The following is a 22,753-nucleotide window of genomic DNA, read 5'->3' as shown; positions in this document are numbered from 1 at the left end:
TATAATAGATCTATTGTGAGACAGTCTCACAGCTCTTTATTCATTAGACTTGTCAACCCTTTCCATATTCACAATAAAATTAATATTTTTGGCTTAAAAATTAATATTTTTTCATTGGTGATCCAAATAAAATATCTGTGTTACAAAATTGACTCGTGAAACTGTCTCACAAGTTTTTGTTATAGTACTTCAAATACTCATTGAGTTGGCCAAATTTGATTTTATGTAATAAATTGACAATAATACACTTTAATTGATTGTAGTAAATCCATTAATAGTTTAAATTCTTAAAATAAATTAACTAAAAACTTTAATTACTAAAAAATTAGGGTTAAATAAAATAATTTTAAACATAGAAAATACACAAAACAAATATTAAAACTATCAAGTGAATTTTCCAATATTTTATTAAATATCTTATTACTTTTTCCACTGTAATTCTAAAAGGATTATTTTTTTAAATAATAAAAAAATCTTGTATAAAAGAAACATGAATACTAACAAACTTTTTATTTTAGAAAAATATTATTATCAATTTTATAGTTAAAATATTTGCATATAAAAATTCTTAACAGTAAAAACAGATATATATTAATTTTGATATCTAAATCTGTTTACATAAAATTGAAGAGTTCAAAAGAATATTTTTGTAACAAAAAGTATACAATTAATCATCAGAGGAAGTGAAAATAATAAAACAGTCTTATTTTGTATCATATCCCATTTTTTTAATAAAATATAAATTTTGCACACACGTGTATTTGGTAAAAATTAATGAGTAATGACCGCTGTTGTAATACTCATAAGAAGTTTGGATGAAATATGTATAATATTAAACTTTAATGTTAAAAGTAAGATTTTTTTGGTTATTTTCTATTTTATCAATAAAATATGAGAAATTTTAAAATATAAAATAATAGCTGTTGATATGCAAAAATCTTGCATTTAAAATATAAAATAAATTGTTATTATCGTCATCATCATCGAGACAAGTTCGGGAATGATGTGCTACGAGAATTTGAAAAAATCTTCGAACACAAACTCATACTCGATAACGCACCCGAAACCCATCTTGTTTCAGATTTTATAGTAAACCTGTATGCATAGTGCCATTGGTTATAAATGGTACAAAAGTCACAAATCGATATCTTAAGTTTGTGACCTAAATGTAACAAACATCTTACAACTAATTTAAAAATTACCCAAAGCAAAATTTCGCATTACTACGGATAAATAATAGATCAACTGGAAAATTTTATAGATGATGATCATACTTCAGTGTTTCAATAGAGATAACATCCATTACTCACGTTTGAGCATTAATAATACTTAAGGTCGTTTCAAGGTAAAAAAGATCATATCATTAACAATTCATATAAGTAATCATCTTCTGTTTACAAAGTAAATTATGCACATCAACAATTATAATTCAAAATAACAATTGAGGTTGAATCGGAGAACATGCCGCCTCTTTTTGCAACATACAAGTGGAAAGGAACATGGAGCAGCACAAGCACCGCGGCACTTTGGCAGCCGAGGCCATACTCTTTTGTCCAGAAAATTTCTTATTTTTCGCGATTATTGGTGTACATTAGCGTGGTCGTCTGCATTGCTCGAATCAGTACCCTCATCTCTTGTTTTGTTTTCAGTAGGTGCAACAGCATTACTGGGTTTCCCCTGTCAAAGTAGTCTCATTCATTTTCTCTTTAAGCATCGAGTACATCCGAACAATTCAGCATAAACAAGGAGATAAACCCGAGATGTGAACACATGATGCCATTGATGTTGCAAGGTTTAGTTATAATACATGAACCACAAGACAAAAAACAACCCTCGCATTTTTTTGAATTTTTAGAAATGTTTTAGTTTTTTCCCCACCATTTTTTTAAAGTTGAGCAAGTCAGACATAGATGCTAAGTTCAACTTCTTTCTCCTTAAAATTCAACTGCTTTCCCATTAAAATTCCTGTTGCTAACCAATTCTGATTAAATTGACTTGTGAATTTCTTGTGGATTTATGGTATGCTCATGGGCCTCTGCGGTTCAAATTTGATCGAGTATTCAACATTATGACTATATTTGTCCCATTGTCATGTCTTTAGGAAAAAAAGTGTAAATGGAAGAGTTACATGTCATTCGAGAACTAGTTATTACCTTATTCCGATCTCGCCAACCAAGGCCAAAGGGGAGCAAACCTGTCTTCCTTGTGGATACATCATGTGGAGATTCTGTACGACTAAGCCTACAATAATTTCACCATGGAATAAATAAATCTTTCCAAAAAGGTCAAACTTCATGGAAGAATGTTGCCGAATTATGTAGCTTACTCACCTTGGGGAAGACGAGGCTTTACTTTGCCCTGATTCGTACTGCAACGTAGCTTCCAGCATCGATTCTGCCATAACAGCCCTCCTCTCCATCTCAGCAAGGGTATTCATGGTTGTCTCATACTTTTCCTGCATAAACAAAATAAAAAACATTCAACATTCAACATTCAACATTTCCAAATATCAACCCCGAACCATTTAACCACAATGTATTATTCTATGTGTAGCCTTGTGCCGGCAGCAGATACTAACTTATGGTTAAAAGAGATCAAGCTTAATACATATTTGAAATATTAGATCAGTTGACAGGTCCACAGCAAGCCCCAGTACCCACCATACCAGTGTAGCCACATCCCGCTAATCAGAAATACGTAGACAAAAGTTAATTAAATGGAACACAAAATCCATGAAGCATATTTCATTTAATTTTAGTTTCACTGATAAATCGCCAGGCTTAGGTTATCTTACACTAGAAAATACTTTGAAACAACTTCTTTGTCGCACTTCATTTAGGAAACCTATACGCATGATTATGTTTCCTGCATTTGCAACTTTTTTACTGTGGCTCTACATGCCACATGGTACAAGATTTATGGAAAAAGAGAATGGCACAAGCCTGATGTTTTGCAAGAGAACTTTGTCCGCATCGTGGGAGTTCGGAAAACTGGGCAGTAAGTAGAGTCAAACAGGGTTACTGACCCATGACAGTTCTAACCTGTTAAAATAAGATGATTTGAAATTCAAGTACTTTCATGAACTATAAGGAATAGAACCTGAAGGACATGCACTGCATATTTCTGAGCAGCTGAATCTTGTTCCGCAAATAGCCGAGCATCTTCAGTCACCTTCTGTTCTTGCTCAACTTTCATTAAAACCTAAAACAAATTGCTCGGAAATATAAATTGAAAAAGAGATCAAACAATTCTACCCAGCTATATATTGAGACTAAAAAGTGGGAAAAAAACCTGAAGCATCGCTTGCTCCTCTTCTTTCTTATCAGCCAGAGCTCGCCGTAGTTCAGCAACCTCTTGCTCCAATTGTTCAACCTTCAGGGTATATATTCAACATTCAGGTGATGTTTGAAACTGCGGCAAAATATCAAACCAGAAATAGGAAAAAAAATAGTAGATGATTCTCAATTAACCAAGGTGATGTGTACTGGTGAATCAGAAAAATGGCTAAAATTGCTACTAGGCAAAAAACAAAAAGTTCTAAAATACCCTTGCGCTCAGTTCCCTTCTGTTATCTTGTTTGACCATCTCCATAAGAGCAGCTTCCAATTCTTCCGCCCTAAAAAAGATGACCATCATTATATTGATAAATAAAGATCTATGTATTATTCGAAGAGGCAATTTTGAAGGAGTTCATATCAACCAAACTGTTCAGATTCATCATGAAATCAAAATCAAGTCTGATGGAAATTAAAATTTCAATTGGAGGATTTCTGTTTGAAGGTCTTGGATGTATATTTTTTCTGTCAATAACCTGAGCATAGCAGTTCTCTTCTCCTCCAGCAATCTACACAGCTCAGCCTTTAACCAGACCACCTGAAAAGAATCTGTTAATAATTGAATCTCTAGAAGGGCGACCTGATCAAGTCTAGTAATTGCTAATATAATCATTCAATTGTGGAATTGTTTGATTTCCACAAGATACCAAGACTTTCAAATTTGCACATGGATGACCTTAAATTAAAAAAGGGATAAGATGTTGAAAAAAAAGTATTATTTAACAACTAAATATGATTCTAATTGGACAGTCAAATGGATGGTAAGCTACCTGTTCTTGATGATCCGGAAGAGAATCTATTTCAGAATCAACGGTTATGCCCTTTAGAAAAGCATCCAGGTTTCTAGCATGGGATTCTAGATCTGACATTTCACCTACCACTGTATTGGCACTGGGCCTCTTGCTTTCTTTCACAATCAATTCAGGATTGTGCTTGAAACTATATAACTTTGTCGCGAGACCTTTAGGATCTTTAAAAATTCGACCGCCTTTAGTCCTTTCCTCAACAGCTGAAACTATAGCTGGTCGATGCTTCTCTCTAAGTTCTTGCAGTCTATCTTCAGTTACGGTTAAGAAACCCATGCAAGCAGTCAAGACAAGTTGGCTGCTATCAAATGTAGAACCAGTAAGAGTTTGCAATAACGTGATAGCATCACCTGCATCCTTGGTTGTAACAACAGCAGGACCTGCAAAACACGGTACAAATAATTTAACATGTTCTCCAAATGGAAGCTTTGGTTGATGGAAGGCTGGGGTTATTACCATATAAGTCCATCAAAGCAAGTGCTGTCCGAAATAGCATGACCCGGTTTCCTTCAAATAGAAGTACATCCCACACTCGAAGAACTATATTCAAGAAAATGGGTAATTGTTAATTATTCAAAAATACCAATGAGGCATGCAAAGTACAACTTAATTGAATAATGTAATCATTTGCATAAGACCGAACCACTTTCCCAGGGAAGCATATTTACGAAAATTGAAAGGAACCAGGGCCCTGATATCCAAGCAACCTGCACTCCCAAGTAATCAAGATGATTGACTGCAAAGTACGACAACAATGGAGTACTTTATAAATTCAGAACAATTAGAGCGACAAAGCAGAGAAAATTATAGCATCAGACAGACCTAGTTTGGGAAACTTTTCACGCATCAAGTCCTCAAAAACAAGCTGGTCAACCTAAAATGACAAATCATTAGAAATGCCAGGTTCGGATAAGCATAAAATATTTCCAACGTAGGATTGAAATACCGACCTGTGATTCAATCATTTCTTGTGAGAAATAATCTTCAAAATAGTCATCTATTAGACCAACCAAAGTCCTGAAAGGTTTGGAACAAGCTAGTTTATAAGTTAGCTAATTTGTTACTGTTTGCTTCATAAATAATCATGTTTGCAAAAAGAATGTTTGCATTTATATATTGGTGTAGGGATTCAAAGGCAATACGTTTAGTTTTACGTGGAAGACATGGTTTGGTTTTGCTTTCAGTCACTTTATCATTTAAACAGCATTTTAATAATTACATAGGAAACAAATTTCTGAATCTAGTCAATATAGCATTTGGATAACAAAATATAGAGCAACCAAAATACGACAACTGATATCACATTTATACTCAATAATCAACACAAGAAAGTATTCAAGCTACCCACACCTCTGCAGAGATATTCATTTAAACAGCAATGCAGCTGCTCTTATTTTTCCAAATAGAATATGACAAAGTTTAGCGTCACGGATATGAATTTGAAATTTAATATAGCTGACGACTAACAGTATATCGTTGTCTAATGTAATCAAGTAGAGACAAAAAAAGGTAGAGAACACGAGTCAACAAGTAAAAGACAGAGATAATCATGAAATATGTCAGCAAAATCTGATGCACTGAATGTTTGAGCCAAACATGGTGACAACTAACTGTCAGCGTCCCTAAGGATAATGTGACACAACAAAATGCGTACAAAATCACAAAGCAATAAAGCTCCAGCCCCTGTGGCCATGTAGTCTAAAGGGCAGGCAGATTTGTGAGAATTCTCGTAGGAACATGGAATTAATAAAAACTTTATTGACCACAATTTCCATTTAAAAATCTAGGACATATCATCTGCCAACTTCTAGAAAGAATTGCTGGATGGATTATTGTAAAAGAAAAAGAAATAAATAAAACAAATTATACTAAATACGCTGGTTTTTATAGCCATAGAAAAGACATTATTTCATAAACTATATGACAAAAGATCTGTCGAAATAATTTTGCAAGAAAGTTGGCTTTGGTTTTGAGTTTCCAGGCGAACAATGGCGTGCTGTCCAAGGGAAAAGAGCAAAACAGAGTGCATCATATCACCCGAATATGTGGATCTGAATTACATTAATATAAAAGAACAGAATTAACAATCCTTTTTGCATGACAATGAGTCAATGGCTAGAAGTTGAATTTATATTGTAAAAGTATAGCTATACGAGTCAGGGACTCGAAGAAAAGTGATTCAAGTTATATTCCATATTTTATGTTTCCTAAAATAAATGACTTCCGACACAACAAATACCAAAATTGAATTCATGGTTGAAATAAAGGACAATTCAGAAGTAAGAACGCCAATAAATTACACACAAAACTTGACAATAATTGATGTTTCCCTTCTACTGATAATCCTCCCAAAATTATCAAGCGCAATATGGGTTCAGACAAGGGGTTGATAGGTGAGGCTTGAAACTTACCAAAAGGCATTTTCCTCGGGCATCATTAGAAGTAACAAACCAGCAAAGAAATTCATTGCCTGCATGCAGATTGATAAAAAAATAAAGGTAAAATGTTAGGAATTTATGTATCGATATAGTTCGACAAGAGAGCATGAGATGGCATGAACTGATGTCATCAAATGCATGTTGAAGTAAGAGTCCAGTGTCCTACGCAGCTGCAAAATTGCATTTGCTTATATAGCTAAATTATCCTTTCTTTCCATTTAAGTTTCAAAAAATAATATTGTCTGGACAATTTCCTTATATTTCCCAGCTTCCAGCAATGTGAAACTTTTCATTACCAAATTAATAAACTATAGTCTCCCTATAGTTTGCAACTTCCTTTGTCACTATCCATGAATAGTCAATGCATTCTTAAACAATTGGTGCATAATTGATGCAAATTTAGCTTTCTAAGCCATTAGTCTAACTGCTGGATATTCTTGATTCCAATGGAAAAATTTTCAGATTGAATAAAAAAGGATCCTGGTTTGTAGTTTATCCTCAATGCTTCAAGCTTCATATTAAACTGCAACATCCAAGACTAAACCGGAGGGATGAAATACCAAAAAATGAAAAGGAAAACAAAGAAATTCTTTACCTGGCAATATCCAACAGAGGGGTTATGCCGCGCATATGCCGAAAGAACTCGCCTAAGTGAATTTCTTCCTTTTTCATTTAATGCAGGATGCCCTGGAAATGTTCTGGGCAGATCCTGCAACAAGGCGATGATAATTTAGTTTATTGAGAAGTCTGGATAAATTTCAAAACCGAATATCCTTGGATATAAGATGACATGAAGGGGCGTTTGAGTAAATGTGAACATAATGAGAGGAAGGAAATCAATGGCAAAAACCAGGAGATGACAAAAGAAGAGTCATACAACAAGTAAAAAAGTACAACTATCGATCAGGCAGATGGTCATTCATAGTGAAAGGTTTTATCAACAATGTGACAGCAATATGAAGATTGTGTATTGAATGGAATATCAAGAAGCTCAGTGCCATTCTTGATACATGCATTTAATTGTGCAAGATAAAAATCACAACTGAATGACAATTATTTAACACAACATTTTAGACAACCATCCAAGATGAACCCTAAAAGAAGTAGCACCTACAAATAAAAAAGATTGAAGCCATGCATCTAATGACCTTCTCAATCTGCTTTTTCCATTTATCTGGCGAATCAAATCTCTTCCCATTTTGTTGCGTATTATCGTCGCCAGACAAACACTTGTTGTGCTCTTGGTCATCATTAGCTTCAATATCATTAGCCAGCAAATCCTGATAATATCTTTCCACTCGACGTGTTCTGACACCAACAAAGGCTTGCCACACCTGCCATATTAAAAAGAAAATATAGAAGAAACTTCAATGCTGGACATGGAATTGAAACAATTTCCTTCATAGGTAAAATCCAGGACCACACCTCTCCTCGAAGATCCTTTGGCACTCCTCCACGAACAAGAAACTCTAGCTCTTCTTTCCAAGGGAAGACAGGTTCTGAGGATATTTTATCAATAGCTATACTGTTTACTTCAGAAGCATTTGGACTATCTTCAACTATCTCATTGTCATAGAATACATCATCTTCATTATCTTCAGAATCTTCTCTTGAGAACCGAGGCTCAGCAATTGATGGAAGCTTATCATGGGATTTTATATTTTTATCCTTGATGGTTTTTCTCTTTTTTATACGTATGTTAGTCATTTGTTCGATAGAACTCAGAGACTGGTTAATGTTAGACCATGTCTGCACATCACGAGATTTTGGGTGTCGGGTAGTTGGAGCTTCATTGGTGCCAACACTTTCCTCCTGAGTGCAAGAAATAGACCTCTTTTCACTTGAATCATCCCCTTCACCACTCAACCCTTCACCAGGCTTAGTTTGCTGTGCTTCATAACCCCCAAACCTTTCTTCAGTTAAATCTTTCCTTTCTTCATCCAATGACTGGGTATGAGCAGGTTCATATGGTAGCTTTGTAACCACCGAAACCACTAGCTTATTACTATCTTGGTCAGGATCTTGTGCACCAGTAGTTTGTGGTAGCTGCTTGAGAAAATCCCTCCACTTTTGGAGTCTCTCTTCTTCTTCTTCCTGAAATTTTTTGAGTCAATCTAAACCAGGTAGGCATACACTTACTTACAATTCGTCTTTCTTATTGCCAGAAAAAGTATATATGCCCGCCCAACCCTCTTCTGTTTTTCACAAAAGCCAAAATTTAGTTCTTTTCTGACGTAGAAAGAAGAGAATCACATCATTGAAACATTGAGAGATAGGCAACAAAAGTTTGGTAACTATAAATTTTCAGATTCATACTAAATTTGGCTGCGAGAATTGAGATTTGCGAAAATTGTGAATATCATGAAATTGGCTTCAACAAAGTGGTCCGACCATCATAAATAAGACAGTCATCAGAGAAGAGATCAAATAAAAGGAAAAAGGACAAGCAAGAGACCCTATTATTTTATAAAGTATGTAAATGTATAATTGAAGATGGTGTACAAGTAGCAATTACCTGGTAAATATCAGTGTACTCTCGATATCTATGAAGATGTTGAGGTCTCACAGTAAAGCCATATGTATCCCTGTAAACATTTCAGATTATGCATCACAAAGAATCACAAATCTATTCAGTCACTGAAATGCAGTTATACTGTATCTTCATTGATGAAACTTCTATAAACAGACAACAAATTTGAACGAAAAGCTATTATTTGCTAAACAAGATCTTGCTTACTGAGATTACCTGGAATCATCTTGCAATGTACGCTTACTCAACAAGGACAACAACATACTTCATAAGATACCCAATTACACCTCCCATATCTATGTTCTTTTCGGTTAAATCAGATTCCAATCATTTTTTTTTTGTGTCAAACATTCAGCATACACCTCAATACTAAGATACTAAAATACTTCTGTCACTATAGCTATCACAAAATCCACAAAGGAAGGCGATCTAATGGTGTGAATCGATTTAAAGCGGGATTCCTCCAATCAACAATGTATCCCGATTCGTTAGTAGATATGGCATAATGAGTTAACTCGCTACCTCATTAATCATAAAAACATCTCTCAGAAAACAAAAAATTCCTTGAATTTCGGATCCTAGCGTCAAAATCCATACTCTCGCTCACTGAATTCGACAAAACATCTAACATATCTACACGTGTTAAGCTCAGAAATCGCACAATCAGCCGTCGTGAGAAACAATAACAGCCAAACACACACACACACACACACTAGCGAAATCTCGATCGCATACAAACGGACGACACGTATTCGAGTATATGCGCAGGTGTCACAGTGTGTACAGTTATTACCGTTTAGGCTCGTAGTTGAGGAAAACTTGGGAGCGTTTGAGCGTCATCTGCGGCGGCGGAGACTCTTACAGCGTTTATCGGAGAATCGAATGGCCTCTCCTCGATCGTAGCTCAACAGATAGCTGAATTTTCCATAATCTCCGCAGCTGATTTGAGCAGAATTTTCTCTCCCTATGCATAGATTTGGTCACGTGCATGATAGTTGACCGAGAACCGGGGGTCACGTGCATGTTGCTTAGCGGGGTTTCGGGCTTGCCCCGGTAGGGTAAATGCAAGAGTTGCCGAGCGATGAGCGAGTGGCATGTGATCGTGTCGGTGGATTAATCATGTAATAAATGAGATGGACCATATTGCTTGGACAGATGGGCCAACATTAAAATTTGTTTGTCTTAAATTTAATCATTGGTACTGACGATTTTAACCAAACTGATATTAAGTTAGTTAATCATGATTTGGATTCATTTTAAAATTAGGTTAAGTAAAAAAGTATAATGATTTATTATTCTATGTGAAAAAATCAAACAAATTTTTATATAAAAGACGGATAAAATATATTATTAAACTTGAGATTTTTATGCTAAAATTTATTCGATGTCATCATCTGTCTTTTCATTCAACACCAAAATTCAAATAATCATGATATCTTTCATTTAAAAATAATTATAAAAAACCAAATCATATAAAAACAATCTATACAATTGTTTGAATCAATTATTTTTTATATAATAAATTTTTTTATGCGATACTAATTATTATAATCTATGACTTTTAATAAATTTACTTTCTGGTTACGTTGTAAAGTTAATTGGGTTAAAGTCTTTTACTACAAATGTTGGAACATTTCTTGTTATAGCGATAAAATATGAATATCTGATCGTTAAGAGGAAGCAATAGAAATATGTGGTGCAAAAGATATAATTATACGTGTTGATTATCATGTAAAAAACTATATTATTTTAAGTATCGTTTTTGTTAATATATTTATTTAGAATAGGTCTCTTGTGAGACAGTCTCACGAATTTTCATCTGTGATACGGATAAATCCTATTGATAGTCACAATAAAAAGTAATATTCTTAGCATAAAAAGTAATATTTTTTCNTATTTTATTAGTTCGGTGTACAATTGGTGTTACACAGTATATTTAAAATGATAAAATTATCTGTGAGAAGTGTTTTTAAGTAAAAATAAAAATAAAAAGTTTATAAGAGAGAAATTATTAACTTTATATTTTACATTTTTTATGATAAAAGTATTTTTTTGTATAATTACACTTTATGACTCAGTAGAAAAAAGGTACCTAATAATTAATTGCCACGAGGTATGGATGCATGTACCGCATTATTACTCGAAGTCCCTATTTCTAAAAAATTACTCGAGGTCCCTGTTTCTTTACGCGTTTGATAATATGATGTGATATAATTTATCAGCCACAGACATATTGTATTTTTGTTAAGATTGGGATTTGTTCTGTCTGTATAGTCAGGCCACCTGTTTTTTTTTATAATTTGATTATTTGTAAATTTCAAGCTTCAGCCTCCGGATGTTAATTTTTGAGCGTGAGAGAGATGTGTTAGTTATTCCACATCGGTTAGATAAATTTATTGAGAGTTGTATATATGGACTTTGAGAATTATCTCTCTTTTAGCTAGCTTTTGGGGTTAAGTTAGGTTCAAGTTCTAATCTTAACATATTTGCACTTGCATTGATCGATTTGATTTGGAAAAAATTAGAGCGATGTGATTCATATAACAATTGTCTTGAGTCTATTTGAAATTCAACATAATTATATTATATAATAACTTACCTTGATACTAATATATTTGAAATTCATTTGAATTTATTTTTCGCAATAATTAATATTTTCGACATAAAAAATAATATTTTTTATAAATAAACCAAATAAAAATCCGTCTCACATAATTGACTTACGAAATTTTCTCACAAAAGTTTGTATGGCTTTAAAAACGAGATCTACCCCGGTTGTACTCAATTATTGGTAGGGTGTACTGTATAGATTTTTTTCCGCCCCATATTTGCAGTTTTTTGAACGAACAACAACAACAACAATAATAATATATTCTTCAATAATTTTAAATCCAATTAGAAATATAAAAATTAGATATAAAACTACTATTTATTAACTTATTTACCATGTTAACCATTTTAAGTTGTCCTTGAATATTTTTCATAATTTCAATCTCATCAATAATTGAATCAATACATTTTCAATATATATACTGTACTAGTGATTGAATATTTTAAATAAGATTAATCTCAATAATAGACGAGGTACGATTGTTTTCAGAAAAGGAAAACATAAAGAGCAAATAAAAATATTGCGGACTATCCAACATCTCATTAAGAGCAATCATACACAGACGAATAGCAACACACTGAACACATTGAATCTACATATCGTCCATCGCAAACGAGTCCACGCTACTGAAAGGCTTAATGAGTAATAACGCTCAGACAACATTTTACAGATTTTGACTGAACCGGCGCCATACTTATTTAACTCGAAACCTACAAAGGAGGAAAAGTGTACAGGTGAGCCTCTATTCTTTCATCCAAAATCATCAAAAGCTAGAAGGAAATGTTAGCGATATGCTGTTTAGGTAAAAAGATTGAGTACCATGTATCTGCTTTTGTAAAGCTTAACAAGATATTCAGGATCACACTTTGTGTGTTTATAAGCACCAATCTTGTTTAGCTCCTGCACAAGAATTTGCTGCCAATTATGAGAGTTTGAAAACAAGAATCACTTTGCACTCCTACGGATATATGTGCAGACGGCGTGGCAACAAACCAACCTATTTGTGACTACAGGTGGCCTCGAGTATATACAATTCACTAACTAAAGCTCAACTGCTTCTTGGACTTAACTTGGAGCAACATTTATTATTTATTTCTCCTAATATCGAGTGTTTGTTGTTGTACCAAACATTATAATAGGCAGTACTATGCTACTCAAATATCATAAGCTATACAAATAGCTCATGCCACATCTCTAGTAATTTGAGTTCGATCGAAGGGTTGCAAGTTGAGCAAAGCTCGAGTAAAACATTACTGGAGCTCAATATGACTATGATATATAATCAAGTACCTGTATGTATGCTGCTAGTTTTGGCCGGCCTGATGTAATATCATAGTTCCACACTTCAAGCAAAAAGATCTGAAACCTTTCGATAAATGGAACATAAGCAGCATCCACCTGAAACATACCGAGAAACAAACACGTTGAGGATTAACTCCGAAATCATGCTTCTATAAACTGCGAGGAATCCAAGATCTAGAATGAGCAAAACTAAGAGTGGCAATTCGTATGCCAATAACTCACTAACCTGACTGAATTGACCAAGAAAGAATGGTCCATCATCAAATTTTTCAAGAGACTTCTCCAAATAATCGAATTCACCACCTGAAAATCATGATAGATATGGTAAAATTATATCCTCCGAGTTCCGATTACCAAAGTAAGATATCATGCCGTGAAGGGAAATTTTAACCTAGAGCTCACCAGCTTCTTCCGCAGGCTGGATTCCTCTGAATGACCCGAACACTTTTTTCAAGAAAGTGTCCAAGTAACTAATCATCTCTTCAGCTAAGTTCAGCTTGTTGGGATCCTATAACGTATAACATCACGTTTTCATAAACCGAATTGGAACAAGAAAAGGAAGTAGAAGAGATTGCAATACAGAAGGCACGTTAAATTTGAACATACATCGGGTAATAAGGATGGTCCTTCAAAGCTAGAATCTATGTATTTGATCAGATCCAAGCTTTCCCCGAGGACTTTGCCATTGTGCTCCAGTGCCGGAACCTAAAAAAGACAAGTGAAGAACAAGATAAAGGCAAATACAACTTTCAACAACCAAAGTTTAACCTTTGAATATACCCTTTGGTTGGTAGAAGACAATAATGTTTCATGGAGCACTCTCATATTAAAACACTGGAATAAATATATTTCTGATCCCTAAAGTTCACTAGTAAAACAAATTTGATCCTCAATTCTATGAGGGGAACAAGTTTGATTCCTACTGTAGTGAGCATTATACATCACAATTTTAATTTATAGCGGTAACATCCACATTTTGTACATATGAACGTTGCTGACCGATAATTTGGATTCATGGATCCGATTTTGCTCCTTAATGTTTACAAGTTAGATGAATTCAGCCTGTTATATTTGACAAACAGCAAAATTATTTTTTGGTCTTACTTGAGATAATTGTTATAAATCCAGTTGAACAGGAGAAAACTGCCCGAAATTTACTTTCATAGAAAAAGTCCAACCACATTTAAAATGATCAAATTCAACCCTGAAAATATATCACCATCAGGATTTTAAAAAAGAAACATAGTGAGATAGAAATTATCCAGCATTGATAAGATGAGGGATCAATTCTGTTACTCGTACAACATGGAGCATTGCAACTGTAAATAATAAAACCTAAAATATAATCATCTTACATATATTATTAGTTGTTTATGGTGTTTAGTGCTAGCTTATTCTATATATATAGCATTAAAAAGAAGACAAAATTACCTTATTTTCAGGATATACTTTCTCCTTGAACCAAGCGGGTTTGTCTTGAAGATGAATAGCGACCAATTTAATCTTGTCTTGTAAACCCTGAAAAACAAAATCAGCCCACAAATGATTATTATTTTCCGCAAAGCTTGTTATATCTTCAGCACATCAAGAAAAGGAACAACAGATAATTGAGAACGAGGACACAACAAAGTAAGATTGATCAGCTGACCTTGATATTCCTGACAATCCACACACGCTGGCAAAATGGGCACTCGTAATTGACATACAACCTTACATCATAAAACCAATCTCAAAAATATCAAGATCATAAAGTAAAAAATCAGAACTCGCAAAATTCATCAACAAACTTATGTATAAAATGCATACACATAAAAAATCATACATATTCGTTCCCAACACCAGTTAGCCGACATATTCACTAACCATTACCTTCGCCAATGTTGTTTCCTTTACTTTCCAAGATGGCTATGAAGACCTTTATAGTCCATCTTAAAGAAAGCTTTAGAATTCCCATTATTTAGTGTGATAATTAGCTCGCTAGTCGGTTATCCGTAGGTAAGTTATACACAGCTGTTAACAAGCATATAGACCTTCTTCATTGATTAATACAAGTCAGAATGCATTTTTTTCCTCTCTGATTCTACAACTAGTAAAAAATTATGTCCGCAAAACCGGGATACCAGAAGCTCCAACTCGTTCAATGATGTGATCGAATGCCCAACTATTTTGGCACATTTAAGCGTTGACTCTTTTATTTTTTGTAAATTATACACATGAACAAAGAGGTATATTAGTATATCAATGAATCGCTGATTTCACACGAGTAAAAATAATGCATTTAAACCAAAAGAGAAACAAACAGTAAATCAAGAACAAGAATGATGCCGGGACAACACGAAGACCCTTTTCACCAAATCGAAAATTCCATTAGCTCGAAAATCCACAAACAAGAACAAAACTTTACACACAAATACACAACAGAGAAAGGCAGAGTTAAAACAGTACCTAATGGTTCCATCAAAGAGTGGTGGCGGTTCAGCAGTTGGTTCCAAGATTGGAGGAAGAATCTCTGGAACGCTATTGCAATTTTCACAACCCTTTTAGCAACATATCCAATATACAAACACCAAAATAGCAACACCCCAGAAATCTCTGAGCTAACAACACACGAACTTACCAAAAAAAAAAGCGTAATTTTAAGTGGAATACTTAATTATTTTTTTAATTAATTTCAACTCATGGGGAAGTGGATGGGGAGTTGAGGGAGCTTACAAGGAAGCCATAGTCACGGGAGATCGGCGAGAAGGTAGTTTGCTCCTGAAGAATCTTGCGAGCTGTGTGGATTTTGTCAACGTATTCCTCATTTTATATTCATATTCTCCGCTTGAAGCTCGAGATAGTGGAGCTCTCTCTGAATTCACATTATTCACGCCATTATAAATCTTTGTTCCAAGAAAAAAACATTTAAAACACACTAAAATAATTATATGAAGTAATATCAAATGAGAAAATCAAAAGTTGGTCGAACTTCTATATTTTGAAATCATTTACAATTATTCAACGGGTGAATTTGATAGAAAAAAATTTATATTAAAAAATTGGAAATAAATATCGAATTTTTCTTTAGCCTGTGGCTCAATCCACCCAACAATAGCTCCATCATTTGTGATATATTTATTTTATTGTTCAATTGATCGGACAACAAACTTAGAGTAGTCGTTACATCTTTTTAATGACGAATTATAATGGAATTATCTAAATAAAATACATATTAAAATGATCAAAATCACAAGAACGTAATCTTTTTGCACGATTTATCTGAACATACAAGTGTTTACGAATAACTTATCGGTTTCCAAAAAATATTTGATAAAAGAAAACTTGAATTATTAAATATTACTAAAGCTCATTACATAATTCACTCTTGCATGGCTCCAAATTATTTTACAATATTGCAAGTTGATATATTTTTTTAAATCGTGTCCCTTTGACATTAGATAAGGTGTGTATTTAGACATTATTGTGTGCATAAGGGAATCCTCGTTCCTAGGAATTTAAACTAGGGAAACCTTAAAAAAATAGCAGGAAAACTTACATAACTACAAATAATGGAATACTTTATATTAAGAGTTTACCAGTTTTAAATAAGCACAATTTTTTATGTATGATTTCACAATTCTTTGAATGGTATCAAGTCCACATTACATCGAAACAATGTTACTGTGGTTGCTTTGAATTTTTAGTAGGGAAGGCAACATGCGGGTGCAGGACGAGTTTGATCAATTATAGGATTTGTCTTGCAAGAAAATCTTGGATCCGTCTACTCTCACTCACTTTAAAATCTGACGTGTCCAATTTGGATTAGATCCATAACTCGTTGAGCATTAGAAACATTCTTAATTTTAGTAAATACATAATAAAAAAATTCAATTATCAATACAATAATCAAAATTACATACAAATTATAATAACATTTTAATAATAAGTAAACAAAAGATGATACAATTAAATTGACTGAAATACATTTAGTCAATTAGAAACAATCTTTAATATGCATGTACACGACGTTTCTATGTTCTAAATATATTTTTTGATACTGTGTCCAAACATACATTTTAAGTGTACACGATCCCATACGTACAATTGACATATGAAGGTTCACATATCTTCTGACGTCCAAAGGCTTGGGGAGTATAATTACATTGTCAAATTTTAATTTTAGTTCGTTATATTATTTTTAGTATTTTTAATTTTTTTTTCGACATAACACTGATGTTGTTGCACCAATGCGATACCGATCAGGCAATGATATACATAGTGACACGTCGGTATTTTTCATGAAAAAATGATTTAAATTGCTAAAAAATGAAAGTTACATTACTAAGATTGAAATTTGATAATATAGATGATCAAAAACGCAAAAATACAAATATATAAAAGCAAAATGCAATATTCACTTTTCTTAAATAAGGCTTCCAAGTTTCTATATTTTGGTCTTCTGAGATACATCGACACGGGTGGTCTTTGAATGAAAGGATGTACATCCTTCCATAATTGGTCATTTATGTTATCTTTCTTCGTTAAGTCTGAGAATATGTTAAATTGAAGATAATGGATTTGAATATTGCTCGCATAGATTTGTATTATGGATTTGAAATCCAAACCAGGCTTTTCATATGTAACTTTTTTTTTTTGCGCTAAGAAAACCAATTTATAATTTTACACTCTCGAAATTTTTATTTCTCATTATTCATGTGTATCGTAGCCTGTAGATAGTTTGATTCACATTTTTTTTAATTTTATAATAAATATATTAACAATTGAGTTTGATTTAAATTTTACAATCCAAATCTTGAGCCAAACTATTTTTTTTGAGTTCCCATTATTTAAAATAATGCAAGTTCAATTTAAAAAGTTCGGAATATGGCACACATTTTATTTGTGTTTGTTTTTTAAAACTCTTTGTTTACATTATATTTATCAGTGTTCTAAAAAACTTAAATATGTCTCGCTTAAGCGTATTTAAGTTTGAAGCTTGTCTAAAACGCTTTGCTTTGGCTAAATGTTGTAAAATATGTCAAACATAGGTTGACCGTATTAAACATAATTAAATACAGTTAAGTTCGACTTTTTGAAACAAAAACAAAATCGATGAATAAGAAGATGAAACACAAATTTGCAATTTTATTAGTAAGTGATGCTAGCAACGTACAATCGTGCTAAATAACACTTAAATGCGAATTTTTTCTAAAGCAAGATTGATGAACAAGAGGAAAAGAAACCTAAATTATAAATTATACTAGTAAGTAATACTAGCAATGTACAATCTTTGATAGAGTGTATGAATGATAAATATACTGTAAATATTGAAAATTTAAAAGATAAAACAATAGTGTTGATGTGATGAAAGGAATCAGAGGTAAAAGAACAAAAGTAACCCGAACTATTTAATGAAAGGAATCAACACTATTGATTTTTTTTTTTAAGGAGACATTGAAAATTTAAAAGATAAAACAATAGTGTTGATGTGATGAAAGGAATCAGAGGTAAAAGAACAAAAGTAACCCGAACTGCGAAATGCTCATGACTACAAAAACCTGTACATTCCCAATATGGATACGTCGAAGAATCAAATCTAAGGTACTACAGTTGGGGTGAAAATTTCATATATTCATTCGAAACCAAACTTTATAAATGTAAAATTTTCCAAAGGATGACTGCTACTAACCTTTATATTTGGTCTGCACCCAACATCCAAAAAAATTTGATGAGAAACGCTTAAAATCACACAAATTTAGAGTTAACGGAGGAAACATCTCTCCCTCCTCCCCTTATTGAAACACTAGAACACCGAGATGGCGTTCGCTTTTCAGTAGAATCTAAAAAAACCACGACGACGGTAATATCATCATGGAAATGTCTCCGCACACCTCGATCAATCTTCTTCAAGTCTGAGTAACGCATCTCCCTTTTCTTGGCTGCAACACGAAGTGCGGCCTTAACAAGTCTTTTGGCAATACCCTGGTGATGAATAAACACAACCAAGAAAATGTTAAAGCTGTTGAAATCACTTTGTTCTAACTGCATGATTATAGAGATTTTTTACTGTATATGCATATCAGGAAAAGGGCTTACGTTACGGTTGGAACTATTGACAATATCGACGGCTTCCTGGTTACTAAGATGCTCCCACAAGCCGTCTGACGCAAATATGAGAAACTGATCCTTAGGACTTAGGCTGTGTACAAATATTGATGGCTCTGGATTAAGAATCGGCTTGGTGAAGGATCCAGGTATCCTAAATCTTGCCAAGAGTGGTTCTTTGTTGAATTCTGCATTCTTAAGATAGGCGTCTCCTATGGATCTTGATACCTGGAATGACAACAGTTTAGTCAAATGATTTGTAGAATCGAACAATTGCCATTATCATAAGTGATGGTAACGCTGAAACTTAAGTTTTATAACAAGATAGCAGCCCATGTGTTTTATTTTGATCATCGTGTTATATAGACAAACAGATGGAACAATCTGAGTAATTTTAGCTCCCGACACGAGTGCAAGATGATGAGATTTGACCTTAAATATTTTTTGATAAAATCCTATGCGCTTTTAGTTTACGACTGCGAGAACGTACTGGAAAGGCAAGAAAATTCAAAGAGATTACCTGTATGATACCCTTCACACGCCAAACTTTGTGCTTCAGAACCACGATACTGGGATCTTCAGGATGCAATGCTTGTAACTCGTTCCTAACAGATTCAAATTTCGCATTGTGCTCTGTTGATAATTGAATAGCTGTCACAGCTTGAGCAGTATTATCTGCCCTGCCTAACACGACACGGGAGTCGCCAGCATTTGCTATATGTAGGAGCCCATTACATATCACCCCTACCAGACAACATGATCCCACCGAAGCAATTTGTGGTTTAATAGGCCATTGCTGCCTCACTAGAGAAATAAACTCTTCCTCGGTTTCCAAGAAAGCCTTTTTGATAACATTTGCAGTAATCTGTTTATGCTCGGTTATGTATTCTGTCATAAGAATGTATTGAGCTAATTTTATTCTCAGGGAAAAGCAAATTCTAAACAATAAACTGGAAAGATAAATAACTATACAAATAATTGTCAAGATTCATGAACGTTGTTGTAGGAATCAAAGCACGAGAGACATACTCTTGAGATTGGGGAATAGCCTTTCGTTTACAAATCGAGATGTCTCTGGACCTCCATGTCCATCATAGATTCCAACAAAAGTTCCATAAGGTCCTAAATCAAGTGAACTCAACGGCCCAGATTCAAGTTGGCTTTGATCCTCCATCAAACCATTAGCCTGAATGCTTGCCATTGAAAATTCACCATTTACATGACGTCCCAAATCTTTATACCACAAAAGCCCATCGGCCCTGCCGTTTGGATCTCCTCTCCTACCTCCATCGCCCTCAACTAAAGGCTTCCAACAAGGCTTCACCATTTTTATACACCAATATCTTGATACAAAATATCACTTCACACAAACTTAAGTCCAGATGATCCACTAAGAAAAGAAAAAAAATTTCAAGATTCTCCCCAACAAAACACAACTTTCACAGCACTTACACTTGATATACTCACACAAACATATCCTCAAACACCTTTAATACATCAATATCATCCAAAAGAACCAGCTAACATGCCCATCCATCCCAATCTTAACTCCAACTCTCGCTTATGTTCCAAACGCACAATCCCAATCCTCAAATATGTATACCCACCAGCACTACAAGCTCTGGACACCATCAATATCCACCAAACAAAACAAACAAAAGACGGAAAACAAAAGGAAAGCAAAGGGGTATGGGCAAATTATACCCAGAAAACTTGTCTCCAAACAAGAACGAAAGCCTTATCTTGTGAATATGGAGGGATTCACCTTGTACCCGGGGTTCAAATATGTGGACCTTTCATAGTATTGTGTCACCTCAAAACAACTAGCTTAGCTGTAAAAACCCATTAAAGATTTGATGGTGACAGAGTTTGTTCCTGCAACAAACGGAGGGATCAAAAACTAAGGATAAAAAAAAAAAAAACAAAATCCAGTATTTGAATTTCATGACAAGAAGAAATTGTATACAGAGAATCAGACTGCTGCCTGTCTCAGATCCGGATCATGATCTCCATGAGAGCCAAGACACAGAGAAAATAAATAAATATTTTAAAAATAAATAAAAATTCAAGGTGCTGCAGGATATTTTTATTTATTTGAATAATTAAAGAAAGAAACAATTTATTTCCCCACCATTTGTTTATTTAATGCCTCTCGTTTTCAGTGCGCGTCGCTCTCTCTGGATTATCAATGTATAGTTGCACAAGAGGTTCTCAGGCTTTATTTACAAATTTGGCAATAAATATTTTTTTGTCTATTAAGCAATTCTTTTTTTAAGTGTGCAAAATTTAAAACCTTATATTAAAATTAATAATTCTAAAAAATAATTTTACAAGAATCTTTAATTATTAATAAAAAAAATTTGTATTTTAATATTGTTAATTTTGTCGTCAATATACAAATAATTATACTTGCATATTATGTATTACAATATAATAATAAATACAGTGCTGGTATATAGATTTGGTTATTTTCACTGAATGACCGACCATCATTTTAGGCAATTGAAGTTTATTTTGGGTATGTCTAAGTATTTAATAATAATAATAATGATAATAATAATAATATAGATAACATATTTTAATATATAATAACACAGCCAACAGAAATCGAGTCCAAGGGTAATTATATAAATACATATTTAAATGTTCAACAAATATTTACAAATCACTTCCCTTCAGTGTCAGTCTCTCTCGCAGTACATATCTCCGCATAGTTCAAAAATTCACTTTTTTAGCAATGAAAAGCCATATCATGCATCTACGAACCCATGTATCGTTTTCTTGCAATACCCACAGGTTTGGCTTCCATAACCAAGCATTCGGCCAAAGTTCACTCGGTGAGGGTGGCATCCAACTGTGATGGAATTCCCAAACTTGACTTTTGAGAGAGATCAAACGGAGGGGATGAATTTGATCAGAAATAAATTGTCGCATTCTTTGCAACCATAGTGTAAATTCACATAAGTAGTTGTCAGAAGAGTTGGTCGTGTCCATAATGATACTAGCAGTGATCAAATGGAGCGGATGTATGTCAAATTTGTGCTTCACCTGTTTCGGTAGCAAAGCACAATGAAAGTGCATCTATTGTGAAATCACAATGGACACAAGTGTAAACCTACTGAAAACGGCCAAGAGTAACAGAACAACAATTCAAGGTTCTGCTATGAAGATATCCGAATGTGAACTTGAAATGGTATAGAACATGCTGCCTGTGTGACTCATGTTTGATGGATAAGCATTCAATATCTCTAATTTTGATCAAATCATAATAACTTAATCCATTTCCAGGAAGGTTGCAGTACGAGCAGAGGAACGAGGAACAAAGGCTTTTTCTAGTACTCCATGTGCTGAGCTCTAGTGCAAAAGGACTGATCACCACTTTGAGAGGTAGTTGTGAGCATCGTTGATGGAGATGAAAATGATATTGAGGGCAAGCATATAAAGAAAGAAGGATAAATGGTTTGAATGCAAGTCCGGCAACATACTAATTCTTGTGATGCATATGGTTCCCTACTTTACCATGATCATAAGGTTGTGATCATATGTCGAATTATCTTGGTCAAACCTCAATTTTTTTGTAGGTTTGGTATCATCCAAATCCATAATATCCGTAGATCAATTATTTCCACTTTTAATTTTGTCTCTAC

At 33.8% G+C, this 22,753-nt stretch overlaps 3 protein-coding genes across 3 annotated transcripts; all 3 read right to left on the bottom strand.

Moving 5' to 3' along the window:
• Nucleotides 1-1,224: 1,224 nt before the first annotated feature.
• LOC140971157 (uncharacterized) lies at nucleotides 1,225-10,118 on the bottom strand. The gene is made up of 18 exons (XM_073433259.1): nucleotides 9,903-10,118; nucleotides 9,095-9,164; nucleotides 8,005-8,673; nucleotides 7,728-7,913; nucleotides 7,175-7,288; nucleotides 6,553-6,611; nucleotides 5,092-5,158; nucleotides 4,964-5,015; nucleotides 4,785-4,877; nucleotides 4,598-4,681; nucleotides 4,106-4,521; nucleotides 3,812-3,873; nucleotides 3,547-3,616; nucleotides 3,292-3,372; nucleotides 3,100-3,201; nucleotides 2,331-2,455; nucleotides 2,154-2,241; nucleotides 1,225-1,677 (listed from the first exon to the last, which is right to left on the bottom strand). Exons 1-18 carry the CDS (start codon nucleotides 9,947-9,949, stop codon nucleotides 1,579-1,581), a joined length of 2,484 nt encoding a protein of 827 aa, XP_073289360.1. The 5' UTR covers nucleotides 9,950-10,118; the 3' UTR covers nucleotides 1,225-1,578.
• Nucleotides 10,119-12,216: 2,098 nt separating this feature from the next.
• Nucleotides 12,217-15,920, bottom strand: LOC140971156 (glutathione S-transferase L1-like). Its single transcript, XM_073433258.1, has 10 exons — nucleotides 15,735-15,920; nucleotides 15,468-15,539; nucleotides 14,671-14,731; nucleotides 14,454-14,540; nucleotides 13,629-13,727; nucleotides 13,425-13,530; nucleotides 13,249-13,325; nucleotides 13,011-13,118; nucleotides 12,540-12,620; nucleotides 12,217-12,430 (listed from the first exon to the last, which is right to left on the bottom strand). Exons 1-10 carry the CDS (start codon nucleotides 15,824-15,826, stop codon nucleotides 12,419-12,421), a joined length of 795 nt encoding a protein of 264 aa, XP_073289359.1. The 5' UTR covers nucleotides 15,827-15,920; the 3' UTR covers nucleotides 12,217-12,418.
• Nucleotides 15,921-18,509: 2,589 nt separating this feature from the next.
• Nucleotides 18,510-21,279, bottom strand: LOC140971154 (probable protein phosphatase 2C 38). The gene is made up of 5 exons (XM_073433255.1): nucleotides 21,073-21,279; nucleotides 20,136-20,981; nucleotides 19,627-19,994; nucleotides 19,098-19,334; nucleotides 18,510-18,983 (listed from the first exon to the last, which is right to left on the bottom strand). The coding sequence occupies exons 2-5, from the start codon at nucleotides 20,431-20,433 to the stop codon at nucleotides 18,747-18,749; spliced, it is 1,140 nt and encodes a 379-aa protein (XP_073289356.1). The 5' UTR covers nucleotides 20,434-20,981; nucleotides 21,073-21,279; the 3' UTR covers nucleotides 18,510-18,746.
• Nucleotides 21,280-22,753: the final 1,474 nt, after the last annotated feature.

This window comes from Primulina huaijiensis, chromosome 2 (genome assembly GCF_012295235.1).
Source record: "Primulina huaijiensis isolate GDHJ02 chromosome 2, ASM1229523v2, whole genome shotgun sequence".
Lineage (NCBI taxonomy): Eukaryota > Viridiplantae > Streptophyta > Magnoliopsida > Lamiales > Gesneriaceae > Primulina > Primulina huaijiensis.
Note: the sequence above shows the minus strand (reverse complement) of the source record. Positions and strands in the feature narration are given on the sequence as shown.

What these genes read in the sequence shown, in the direction of transcription:
- LOC140971154 (XM_073433255.1), bottom strand. Translation starts at nt 20,433, where the DNA reads ATGGTGAAGCCTTGTTGGAAGCCTTTAGTTGAGGGCGATGGAGGTAGG. An exon ending in GTGTGAAGGGTATCATACAG is followed by an intron (nt 19,335 to 19,626) that starts GTAATCTCTTTG and finishes TTGTCATTCCAG; the next exon opens with GTATCAAGATCCATAGGAGA. An exon ending in TCAATAGTTCCAACCGTAAC is followed by an intron (nt 18,984 to 19,097) that starts GTAAGCCCTTTT and finishes ATTCATCACCAG; the next exon opens with GGTATTGCCAAAAGACTTGT.
- LOC140971157 (XM_073433259.1), bottom strand. Translation starts at nt 9,949, where the DNA reads ATGACGCTCAAACGCTCCCAAGTTTTCCTCAACTACGAGCCTAAACG. An exon ending in TGAAAAGTTTCCCAAACTAG is followed by an intron (nt 4,878 to 4,963) that starts GTCTGTCTGATG and finishes CGTACTTTGCAG; the next exon opens with TCAATCATCTTGATTACTTG. An exon ending in ATGCAGTGCATGTCCTTCAG is followed by an intron (nt 2,456 to 3,099) that starts GTTCTATTCCTT and finishes TTGTTTATGCAG; the next exon opens with GAAAAGTATGAGACAACCAT.
- LOC140971156 (XM_073433258.1), bottom strand. Translation starts at nt 15,826, where the DNA reads ATGAGGAATACGTTGACAAAATCCACACAGCTCGCAAGATTCTTCAGG. An exon ending in CTCTTTGATGGAACCATTAG is followed by an intron (nt 14,732 to 15,467) that starts GTACTGTTTTAA and finishes TTATGATGTAAG; the next exon opens with GTTGTATGTCAATTACGAGT. An exon ending in AAGTATATCCTGAAAATAAG is followed by an intron (nt 13,728 to 14,453) that starts GTAATTTTGTCT and finishes TGTCTTTTTTAG; the next exon opens with GTTCCGGCACTGGAGCACAA.